Source organism: Hirundo rustica, chromosome 2, assembly GCF_015227805.2.
Source record: "Hirundo rustica isolate bHirRus1 chromosome 2, bHirRus1.pri.v3, whole genome shotgun sequence".
NCBI classification, from domain to species: Eukaryota; Metazoa; Chordata; class Aves; order Passeriformes; family Hirundinidae; genus Hirundo; species Hirundo rustica.
The window spans coordinates 49,339,364-49,351,717 of NC_053451.1; the positions used below are offsets into that span (position 1 = coordinate 49,339,364).

General features: G+C 37.6%; 1 protein-coding gene across 4 annotated transcripts in view; it reads left to right on the forward strand.

Annotated features, from left to right (window-relative positions):
- The window catches only part of FRY (FRY microtubule binding protein), a 183,187-nt gene that overhangs the window by 146,585 nt on the left and 24,248 nt on the right, over positions 1-12,354 (forward strand). For all 4 annotated transcript variants that reach the window (XM_058419511.1, XM_058419512.1, XM_040056716.1 and 1 more), the window contains 7 exons: positions 1,657-1,797; positions 2,510-2,689; positions 3,382-3,543; positions 4,375-4,449; positions 5,499-5,669; positions 11,391-11,591; positions 12,123-12,284. In XM_058419511.1, coding sequence (XP_058275494.1) covers positions 1,657-1,797; positions 2,510-2,689; positions 3,382-3,543; positions 4,375-4,449; positions 5,499-5,669; positions 11,391-11,591; positions 12,123-12,284 — 1,092 coding nt within the window. The remainder of the gene's footprint in view (positions 1-1,656; positions 1,798-2,509; positions 2,690-3,381; positions 3,544-4,374; positions 4,450-5,498; positions 5,670-11,390; positions 11,592-12,122; positions 12,285-12,354) is intronic.

A 12,354-nucleotide genomic window follows, 5' to 3' on the forward strand; every position in this document is an offset into this window, starting at 1 on the left:
GGGCCGAGAGCTGTTTCAGTCAACAAATTATTTTGACAATAAATTTATACAAACTGTAATGGAAATTACAAACTTTCAGAGATAAGGTTCCTATAACAGCTTTCTAAACAGCATTTGAGACAATTATTTCCCAGGAATTCCTTTTCCTATCCCAAAAGGGATTGTCTGATGCATTAGTCTCTGTCAGAGAACAAAACAAATTCTTTCTGTCATCCAGACAGTTTCTTCCAGTCCTACACTGAAATGGTTCACTGGCTGGTGTGCTGCATCACATAAACTATTTGCAAACAAGGAATCAAACTTTCCATTGCAAGATCCTAACAGAAGGCAAAAAACCCCTTGGTAACCATGTTTGGAAGAATCACTAAATACATTTTCTCTCTCAATGAAGGTATCTGAGGGGTTGAAGGTGTCTAAGGGCTGAAGCGAGTTGCTGTGTAATATCTTTAATTTAAAAATTCTTCCTGTCTCTGTGTAGGGAAATAGATAAGTATAATGAGTTCACTTTGTTGTGCTGTTAATGGAATTTGCTTGCTTTGTTTTATGAATCACTAATTGCTACTCACTTTTGCTGATGAAAGAAATCAGAAGATATTTAGTGGGATAAAATAGGTTCCATTTGCACTGGCATGAAACATTCTCTTTCAATAAAAGGAGAAACCTTATCCTTCTATATCCTTAGAAGGATATCTAAAAAATTACTAAAGTCCACTTGGATAAGAACTGATGTTTTTCTCTGATGGAAGGCAGGAGGCAGCGAAGGGTTTTTATAAGCAAGATTTTCTAGAATCCAGTAACTCTGATAGCCAGTGTTAGGACTTTTTTGTCAGCCTGAATTGAGAGGAGGGTGTCTAGTATTGAGGCTCTGATAATGTCCAGCAAAAACATTTGATTGCCTCTGAAATTTCTGGGGTGAGACAGTGCCTGTTACCAGTGAAAGAACATACTGCCTGCCAGGTAATTTTCAGCTGAGATATTTCACACATATACAAACAAATTATGGCTGGCCCTATGCCTCTGGAATTACTGTCACACATATGTATGAGCAGTTTCATTTCCAAGGCTCATTGTGGTATTCCAGGATCTCCATTCAGGTGTCTGAAAATTCCAGGATTTAGATCAAGCCCTTCTTTGTATTACTCTCTTACTGTAGAGAGCCCAGGGACTCCACCTACTCCTAAACAGAAAATGTTTCTTTGGCACTTACAGCCAGTGAGCACTGGCAGTGAAATATATTTGATAAATATTTATTGATGTCTGAATAGTAGTAGTTTTGTTTCTTCAGCAAGTTTTCATTTTTCTCACGGACTTCCAGCAAATGTAGACATAAAAAGATCCTCCCCTGTTTTTATTGGATGTTCTTCCCCAGTTACAGTGTAAATTCCACCTACCAGTTTACTCAACTGCTGAATGTATTTTCTGGATAAGTTAGGGCAGGCATATATAAAATAAAACAGGCTGGCATTTGGCTCTCAACTTAAGCTCCTTTTTGCTGCATGCCTCATCATCATCAGTTGTGAAATTATTGTAAAATGGCATTGCAAAATCAGTGAGTGAAGAGAGATGAAGAGTACAATTGCTGTTTGTGAAACGAGTAGCTTTTTACTTAAGAAGAAATGCCTCAAAATTTTGTTATATTCACTTTTCTTTTGACAGCTACTAGAAAAGGGCCTTCCTAGCATGCAACAGTCCCTCTTACAGATGATCTACAGCCTTCTTAGTTATATGGACCTGTCAGCTATTCCTGTGAAGCAGTTTAACATGGAAGTGCTAAAAACCATTGAAAAATACATACAGGTAAATGCCATATCATTTTTATATTACTACAGGAACTTAGCAGCATTTACTGTCCTTAGTTGATTTTCTCTGTAAGGATTTAAAACTAGATTAGCAGGGAGGGCTGTGTGGTACAAAGTTTGTAAACATCCTGATGTCTCATAGCCTGTGCATCGCCAGAGAAGATGCCTGGCTATGTCTGCACTGTGGGAGAAGGTTGGGCTTCAGCCTTGCAGTGCCTCAGAGCAACCTCAATATCACTCAGAGCCCGAGTGACCTTTCTTTATTAGCGCAAGGGAGATGTGGCATAAGCACTACTCCTCAGAGACCTCTGTACCTCATTCTTGACAAGTGAAAAATACATGGGAGTACTAGGAATTCACAGAGGTAAAAACCTGTCTATGGATATTCTGCTGTGGCCCTTGTATTTATTCGTGCTGATTAAGACATTCAGGTAGGAGATTTTAAATCCTCTGCCAAGGTGGCTTTGTCCACAGGTCTCCCAGCTTGTGGGCGAGTTCCCTAACAGTGACACCCTAGGCAAGTCTTGGTCTCTGATGTTGAAATTATTCTGCAATTACACACCTTGTCACTGGCCAGGAGAGACAAAGAATGTGGATATTCCAAATCTACGTTTTATTTATGTCGTAAAAAATACGAATGTAAAATGTAAATAATCTTGAATGTGTGTGAATCTCGCTTTCTGTTTTCTGAGTGAATATATTATTTCTAGAGCATTCACTGGAGAGAAGCCTTGAATATCCTGAAGTTGGTAGTTTCTCGTTCTGCCAGTTTAGTTCTACCTTCCTATCAACATAGTGATCTTTCAAAAATGGAAATACATCGGGTGTGGAACAGTGCCTCCAAGGAGCTACCGGGGAAGACTTTGGAGTTTCATTTTGATATTTCAGAGGTATTTTTTGTAGTTTTGCTACTTAACACCTTAATTCTGACTTCTGACTGCACTCTCTTACAGCGGTCTTTATCCTGCGAACCCTCGCAACTTTACAGAACTGAATGGTCCTAGTGACTTTAATGGACAACTCACTTTATTGTTAAGAAGCTGCAGAATTGTTTGCAGCATTATAGATTATTTCATATAGATAATAGTGAGCTGGTGAGGTTAAAAGGAAACACAAGCGTAAAAAGGCATATGGTACTATTTACTTTTCTGTCAGTATAGTTCTGGAAAAAGCTGTGCATCCTATTGTCAATCCAAGAAAGCATTTCAATACCTGTTGGAAAAGGGCCAGGGTGTTCAGCACACTTGCTAAAAAAAATTTAAAATATGCGAGAAGTGCAGATTTGAAATTAACTTAGTAAGATTTCTTGAGTTTTTGCCGGTTCTTATGTCAGGAACTTGTGTGGCAGTTGCTTTGAGCATTCTATCCATGAACATAAGCTCTGGCTACTGAGTGTGGCAGTTGCTACTCAGACATTCACAGTGGAAAACGAAACGTGCCAAGTGATGTGAAATTTGCTGCTCTCCTTGTTTTATCCCTGTTTATGATCTTCAAAATAATCTTTTCCTCCATCTGAACCGATATGGCTCCTCTAAGTTCATCCTGAAGCAGGGTGCTCCTGAATAATTACTCTCTGTTTAAGACTCCAATTATTGGAAGACGGTATGATGAGCTGCAGAGTTCTTCTGGGCGAGATGGTAAACCCAGGGCAATGGCTGTCACCCGAAGCACTTCTTCAACCTCATCAGGATCTAACTCCAATGTCCTTGTTCCTGTGAGCTGGAAGAGACCCCAGTACTCTCAGGTAGGTAGCCCACTATTGATTAGCAAGTTGCAGCCAGAGCAGCTGAGTTAGCACATGCTTGGATCCTTAAATGCTTGTGCCCTCTGTGCGCTGTGCGGTGCTCCTGGCTGCCTGGGGCAGCAGCAGCACAACATCTGACCCTGTGTGCTGGGTGTCTTTTTTGGACTCAAAAATGGACTGAGTTATGTCCATCCTCTATCCCAAAGCTGTTTTTCTTTCAACTTGCAGGAAATGCATCTCTTTAAGACCTCTTAAGTCTAGATCAGACTTAAGTAAACACAACAGATGAGTTCAGATATTAGCAGTGGGAGCAGGTAGATAGCTTGTGCAACTTTTAAAGGTCTTTCATTGGGAAATTCAATAAAAAGAACAATTTTCCTAGAATTGATGTTTGATTACCTTAATGATTTTGGTCATCTGCCAGTTAAAATAAAGCCATGCAGAATAAATATTTTTGTTCTTTTCTCTTTTTTGATACAGTAGGTTATATAGCAGTGAGTCAGGGCCAATTCTGCACAAAGCAAAAATTATGTGTGCGCTTAATTTTAGGCTTCTGAACTGTCTTTTTGAAGTGATGCATATGATCCAGTGTTTCCTTAATATACTCAATGGAATTTATAGACTAATTTAAATATAATAAACAGCAAAATAATTAACAGTTATTTTTATGTTTCCTTGATGCATAGTTGCTCTGAAAGCAATCCTTTGAGCATTTAATGACTACTTCTTTGGTTGGTTCCTCTTAATTAAAAATTGCTCATGTATGTTTCTAGCCACAGGGAGAATGGGTGGTTAAAAAATTGCTCACTTGAGAAACATCTTGTTTTCTAGAAAAGGACAAAGGAAAAGCTGGTGCATGTCCTTTCCCTGTGTGGTCAGGAAGTTGGGCTGAGTAAAAACCCTTCAGTAAGTAGCTTTGTTATTGACCACTTTTTTGTTTCATCATATCCTAAGCCTTGGAAGCGAAGAACTGTGTTTCCCAAAGTTGCTGACCAGACTTGTATAGTTTTGAAGTCACTACTATCATTATCCTTGGTACTGGCCCAGGCTGTGTTTCTCAGCATATGGACCAGGGAGTGAATGGTTCACTTAAAGGAGATTCACTTTGAAAACTGTGTGTGGTTTTCCTGTTAGAATCTGTGATGCTGGAGGTTTTACTTATGCCGTCTCAGTGGGTAGAGAGTAATGACCCCTGCATTACCAATCCAGAACCTTTATTAAGTAAATAATTAAATTGCAGAAATAAAATGGGAGGGGAAAGGGGGGTGTGTGTCTGATTTTTCCATTAGACACTAGTTCCAATGTTACTCTTTAAAAATTAGTGTAATCTGGTGCCAGGAAAAGGGTGATTGATCACCCAGGCTAGGAAGCTCTTAAAACATTTATTAAATATTTTCTACAGAAGAAAGAAAAATTTCTGAATGTTTTTGAACATGGTATATGTCACTTGTATTATGGAGAGCAGGTCCTTTGTTTAAGACAGGAACTGTTTAATTTTTGCAACTGAATTGCAGATACAAGTATACTCAGTAGGAAAGAAAAAATTATAGCTTGTTGTATTTTCTAATCTTGACATATTTTTTAACAACTTGTTAACTGGAGGGGTTTTTTTAATGAACTTACTATGTCATCCCCATGACAGTATTTTCTCTCCTAAGTTCTCTGAATTTTGCTCCTATATATGTCTACAAATATCCAGGCAATATCCATCTGCAGCCATTAGGAGGTAGCTGTAGTATTCTTGGATGTGTTCCCACAGTATGAAGTTGTTTCTTTGTACAAGTTTAATCTGAAGGCACCTGTCCAACATAAATAATAAAGAGTGTTCTAAAAATACTCAGTGAAGGAATTAGGTGTGTACTGGAAATACAGTCTTCTGAATAACCAATTAGAGCTTTTAGGAAGAAACAACCAGAGGGAACAGTTTGTAACAAAAGAAACCCTTTGAATTGTAGGTGATTTTTTCTTCCTGTGGTGATTTGGATCTGATTGAGCACCAGACGAGCTTGGTCTCTTCAGAGGACGGAACAAGGGAGCAGGAGAACATGGATGATTCAAACAGTGAACAACAATTCAGAGTCTTTAGGGACTTTGATTTCCTAGATGTTGAGCTGGAAGATGGGGAGGTACAGTATATTTTCTCTGAAACAGCTTTTTTTATTAGAACACTTATATACTCCTTCTGCTGAACACTTCTCTTCTTGTAACATAAAACTGTAACTGTGTAACTATAAATATACTTTTAAGCTCAGATTATTTATGATCTTCACTCAATGTTTATTTCAGTAGCATAACAGTAAAAAGAATACCACACCCTTCCTTTCTGAATCTACTTTAGGAAACACTGCAAAACTGGTAGTGGAAAATAAAGCCTCTGCTCTAGTACCTTTTCGGTGAATTTACTTTTAAGTGAACTTACTTTAAATAGTAATTTATTTAAATAGCAATTTATAAAGATCTAATGTATGTATTTGCTGATTAAACATGTATCAAATGAAATTGTTCGGAATCTGTTGGTTCATAAGGGACCCTCTGAAACATTAATTCAGGCCTTCAGGCTGCTGTTATTCCTGCAACTGCTGATGAAATCACTTAGAGGTGTACCTTCCACTCTGCTGAAGTGTCTGTGATTTCATCATTTCATGCAGGAGCTAAACAAAATCCTGAGCACCCAGATCAAGTCTTGACAGGTGAAGCCTGTCAGCTCACCTTGAGCTGAAACTGCTGAAGGGAAAAATTTGAAGAACTGATAAATTTTGGAGGGCTACACCCTTTAACCTTGCTAATATCAAACTTGGGGTATTTCTTTCTACTTGATCAGGAAAGACCAAAAATTAATATCCATGGCCAAACAAGTCTAACAATTTTGTTGCAGTTTAAAAGTTCAGAAATTATTAGTTCTTTTGAAGGACTTAAGACTCAGATGTTCAGCAAACCTAGAGTTTAATAACTTGTCATAATCTGGACTTTTTTTTAACATGAATTCTCTCGGTCATCACTCTTAGCCCTGAGAAGAGCATGTGTGCAGGAAGAAATATTCCTTTTTCTAGAAGTAAAATTATTTTAAGGTAAACAGAACACTCAGGTGTGAACTCATTTATATCTGATTTTATTTTTCTCCAATGAAGAGAAAGGATAAAGGAATGGGGGGAAAAAATGTCCCAAAATCCTAATTTTTCCAAGTCAGGAATTTCTGTATCAAAATTAGTAATCTTGGCTCACAGCTGCCCATGACTTTGCTAAGGAAAAAAAAAATAAAACAAACAAACAAACAAACAAAAACCACCTAAAAGGGTAGTTGGCAGCAATGGTTGAAAATACATTAGACAAATATTGAAGGAGCTTCAAGGTTCCAAACAAGGATGAATGATAAAACAAAAATGCTGCAGCAATTTCTGTGTCTTAAAGGCTTTCAAGATATTACAAGGATGTAGGACTGCAATTTTGACTGAAGATCACTTGATAATTTTTTGTCCACTGAAATTCAGGAATTTCTTCTTTCTCTTCACCAGTTAAAACCATATAGAGAGTGTATATAATTGTGCAGAACAATTCCTTTTAAAATAAATTTACTTTCATGGACTGTGACTCTTCAAAGATTTATTTTATACATGTGGCCAATTTCAAGACTGAAGCCTAAATTAATTGATATCCTAGTAGTCTTAAGTTGGTCATGAAACAGATACTAAACGTCTGGTTTTATGTGAAGTAAAACTAAAAATGTTGAGTTTCACTTAGTGGTTTTTAAATTGCTGTGGATTGTGTTCTAAAGTTCAGTTCGGACTTGACTTACCACTGCTTTAAAATAAGTTCAGACCTGGTGTAAAAGGCTACTTCTCTAATGACTGAGTTGAAACTGTAACCTTTACATCATATCTGAGTGTGGTATATTCATAAAAATGAAAAAACTCTGTTAGAAAACTAAAACTAGCAAGAGCAACATCAGTCCTTCAAAGAAGTGCATATGGTTTTAACTGGCTTCGATCATCCCCAGACCATAAGGTGTACTTGTTTGAAATTTCCTAAAGATGTGAAAGCAAGAAATAGTTATTTTCAGACTTAAAAGGTAGAGTTGAAGTTTCTGTGATAATATATGTTAAAATTGTAGGCAAATGTTTGTCTGTGATGTCTTTAATGCAGTGATTTTACATAGATTCTTTCTATTTGTTTTTCTATCTATTATATCTGCCACCCAGGAACTTCAGGTAAGAATGCTACTTGAACTCAGATGTGCCAGCATATGTTATGCCTTCTTGCAAATTTATATTGTAGAATAACATCATAGTTTTGCTGTTGCCTCCCCCCTTCAGTGTGTGCGTAGGTGAGTGTGTGTGTGTGCTTGCATTTCTGACAGGTGCTTCATTTTTTGTCTTGTGTTAGAAATATTTTTGAGGTCTTTTTCAAAAATTCTGCTTAATTTTAAGTTTGTTTTTGACATGGTCAATGGTCTTCACAAATTCTAAAACATCTTAATTCTAATATCAGTGTTTTTCAAACTGGGCCCTTTCTCTGTGTGATATCTTTGTACATGGTTAATGTGTAGAAACTTCATTATTTTTAGAGTTTGGGCCATTTGTTTGTAGGGGCAAATTATATATAATTTCTATCCTTTCTGTTGTGGCATATTGTCTCCAGTTAGCATCTTGCTAAAGCTGTGTCTGAGATCTCTAAAGACAGTTTACATTATTTCTATCAGACTGAATTTAATTGAATAAATAAATTAATTTCTACAGCCTAATTTAATACAGCTTTATGGTCCTACCAACTTCGGTGGACTCATTTACCCTGTGAGGAAAACTGAAAAGACACATCAGTCAATGCCAGTTTGGGACCTAAATTTTAAATTTGTCAATGTATAGAGAGAACTGAAATGATAGAGAATTTAACGAGTAGTACAAATAACACAGAGATCAGCAACCACAGAATTTTGCATGTCTGTTTCTGATAGTTTGTAAATCAGTTATTATGCAAACACAACCCCCAAAAATCATTTTCTCAAAATTTCTTCACTGCGAGAGATACATCCATATGGAAATAGTGCCTTACTATGTCGTTCCACAATGCTTCTGCCTACGCCCTGCAATATCTCAGTGTTTCCATTAACTTTACATGCTTCGTCAACACAGTAAGGGTGAAAATTTGTGTGAAACAGGTTTCGCATGATTCTTACTGCCTCTGTGGAGGAGTTTTACTGCTCTGCCCCACATATGACTACTTTCCCTTCTGTCTCTCCTTTCCCCTGGGCTCTTGTGAAGTTTGAAGTAGCTGCAAGAGCATGCAAGCTGCTCCTTTACCAGAGCGTGGTGACTGTAGGAAGTCCTCTGTGCTACCTGCTGGCCAGACACTTATAACGTGAATGCTTTCCACCAGTTTAGCACTGGTGACTTTTCCAATGGGAGATTGCTTTGCTCCTGCTGTAGATGAAAATGAACAGCCTCTCAAATACATTTTTGCTCTTTCTTCTTAACGGTGAAAGAAAAGATTGCTGAATAGACTACAAAACCAGAAACTCCATGGACATGTGCTGACCTCTTGTTTAAATTCAGTATGGTTCTGGGTGCCCCTGTAGCAAGCTTACACTAATCCAAATGCTATGGGTATTTGAGTTACAGTGTTTCATCTCTTTTACCCTCTTCCCTCACTTTTAATTCACCACCCCTTCTAACTGCATGCCCTGGAAGTGTCCCTTTTATTTTTCTTCTTTTTGCTGACTTCCTTCTTTAAGGCACTGCAGAATAAAACTGCAACGGGAAATATTCCTATAGACATGGGCTGCTAAATTTACCGATGGCTTTACGAGGCATCATGAGGATTAGGGTGTAATTACAGTCATTTTCGCTTGCTTGCTTATTTATGTCACTTTGTCATTTGTGAGTTCAGTAATTGATGTGTTTGTGGAGGATGTCTCATTGCTGCATGCGTCCTCCAGCCTTTGAGGAGGACGATGGACAACCAAAGAATTTGTTAAAATAAATAGCTTTGAACTGAGCAGTCATTTTTGTCATTTAAAGAGGCCTGGCTTCTTAAGTCAGATGTGTTCTCTTCTCTTTCCACACAGAAATTATACCAGTCCCAGAATGGAAGCACAGGGTCCTTCCAATAATGTGTCAGGCTTCATAACAATTTAATCTTCATTTTCTGTTCATTATAGTACATTCCTTAGTTTTAAATGTTCTTCTGAATTTCAAGGGTATTTTCCTTAAGGAAAACTTTTTCAAGGGTCTTTTTCCTTAAAAACATTTTTTTTTTCTATTTTCATCATATTTGTCCGTGAAATGGTGAGCTTAATGTCATGACACTGAACTTTCCCTCCTATTCAAATTCCGCAGTCCATTACATTAAATGGTAGTGATGCAAAATAAGATCAATTTGTGCAAGTTTGTTGGTTGTTAAGGAGGTAAGATTGCAATTTAATTCATTGCACTTCATGCAGTTTGGTCCCCATTCAGTGAATGTGTGCGTAGTCTCAAAAGGGCATCGCTCAAGTGTTTAAAATCCCAACTCTGCCTAAGGGACCTTACTGAACTGAGGCCTCTTTCTCAATGACTGCATATAATTTTGATCTGCATAAACCCAGGAAATAATCATAATCAGTTATTTGATAATAATATTACTTTTTAGGCGGAACTATATATTTTTTCAGATTGATATTTAAAATATTGCTATCAGCTTGAATTTTCACCGATTGACTTGCTTTTTTAAGGGCTTTGCAACTTACAGAGTCTTGTTTGAAACAGGCAGCCCTGAACCTTAAAAGGAAACATTTTTCTCTGAAGATGTTGATGCGGGATTGAGGGCTTCCCATGTTGATGCAGGGTTGAGGGCTTTCACCTAGATAAAGTACTCAAAACTTCATCTGAATACTTCTGGGGAGACCTTTCTTGCTGTGTAAGGCCCCTTTTGCCTCTGGAGGTCCATGGCAGGTGCAGTTGTGGATGTCGTCCTGCATTTGCCAGAGAGGAACCTGGCTAGACTTAGGAAGGGAGAGAGAGATTATTGCAATCAGGGAAAAGGCATACAGTCCACTGGAAAATATATCAAGTAAATAAATGGAAAAAGGGTGGAAAACTAACTGTCATTTTTATTCATGAAAGAAACCAAGTGATCTTTTTATCAGTTCTCCAGCCTAACAAATGGTTACCCGATTTGCTTAATGCGCTCAGCTTTATGTAACTGTGTGTGGGATCAGAACTGAAAGTCTGATAAATATAAAATGTTTGGTCCATTTGACTGTGTCCTTTCTAAAATGTGAGATCACAGGCAATGCTTATCAGGCTGTTCCCAAAATACCGTTTCAAGTAATGCAAGTAGATTCAAAAATTAGCAATATGGGCCTCAAATAAAAGTTTAAAAGGTGTGCTGCTTAAGGTGTTACATTTTTTGTGTAAAGCAAGTAGATTTGTTCAAATCTACTCACCATTATGGTTATGTATATAAAGCAAGAAATCTAAAATCCTTAACATAAGTTTTGCAGTTGAACCATTGGTAGTGACTATGCTTCTAATATTTTTAAATATCATGAAAAAAATCCTTTAAATTTGCTTTCAAACTTTTCCTTTGCGTGCCACTGCTCTACTGATACCAAGGAGCATGTATATGCAGACTTACAAAAACAAATTCTTAAATTAGCAAATGCATGAAAAATATCTAATACTGAAAAGACTGAGTGTTCATTTAACTGCCATTTCCATGCTTCTGCTCTTATCTCCAGGTGAACAAGCGAGATAATGCTTATTTCAAGTTTTGACTGTATTTTTACATCAAAATCTTTCTGGAGCTAACTTGGATCAGGTGTTAGCAAATGAACAGTTTTATATGAAGCAGGCTGACCCTCTGTCTGATTCCAGGGTGAGAGCATGGACAACTTCAACTGGGGAGTGCGCAGACGGTCCCTGGACAGCCTGGACAAGTGCGACATGCAGCTGATGGAAGAGAACCAGCTCTCAGGGAGCACACCCAGCCTGAACAAAATGAACCACGAGGACTCCGATGAGTCGTCAGAGGAGGAGGACCTGACCACCAGCCAAATCTTGGAGAACTCAGACCTAGTAAGCTGCAAACTTGAAACTTTGGAAAAGATAGGGTGGTGGGTTTAAATAAGCTGGGCTTTTAGTTTCCTCTGCCCAGGGGCAGTCTAATGAGCTGAAATTGGTGGGTGCATTTTCCCTTATTTGCAAAGGTAAACAGGAATCTTAGTGCAAAGTTTGAAACACGGGAATCATCCGATCTTATTATTTGACTTTTTTTACTATTTTACTTTTTTTACTATATTGTCAAAAATATTACTATTTTTGACAATTGGCCAGTGGTGAATCTTTCTGATGTATTTAACGCCTAAAGAAGTAGAAAAAAACTCGAGGTTGACAAACGGTCTCTGATTTTCATTGTACACTTCTGGGATGCTTTTAATAAAACGTTTTGACAGAAGTATTGTGTCAAAAGTTTGTGTGTATATACAAACTAAGAGAGTCACTGTCACTGCACTTTAAGACACTGTCTGCTTTGCATGTTCATGAAAGTAGAGTGTGGCAGAGAGCTGTATACTCAGTTCTTCCGTGCTTTTGTTGTCTTTTAAACAGATCATAAATCTTTCCCCATCTGAGGATGCAAATAATATTGACTCACTTTCTACATCATGTGACACAACCTCAGCAGACCCTCATCATTTTAACATGGGAACATCCAGCTTTGATGTGTCTTTGCCTGGTATGACTAATCTCCAGGTGTCTGAAGGACCCAAGGTGAATACATTTTTTTCTTTATTTTCCAACTGGATTGTATTTTATGTGACACTGTTACAATTATTTTTTG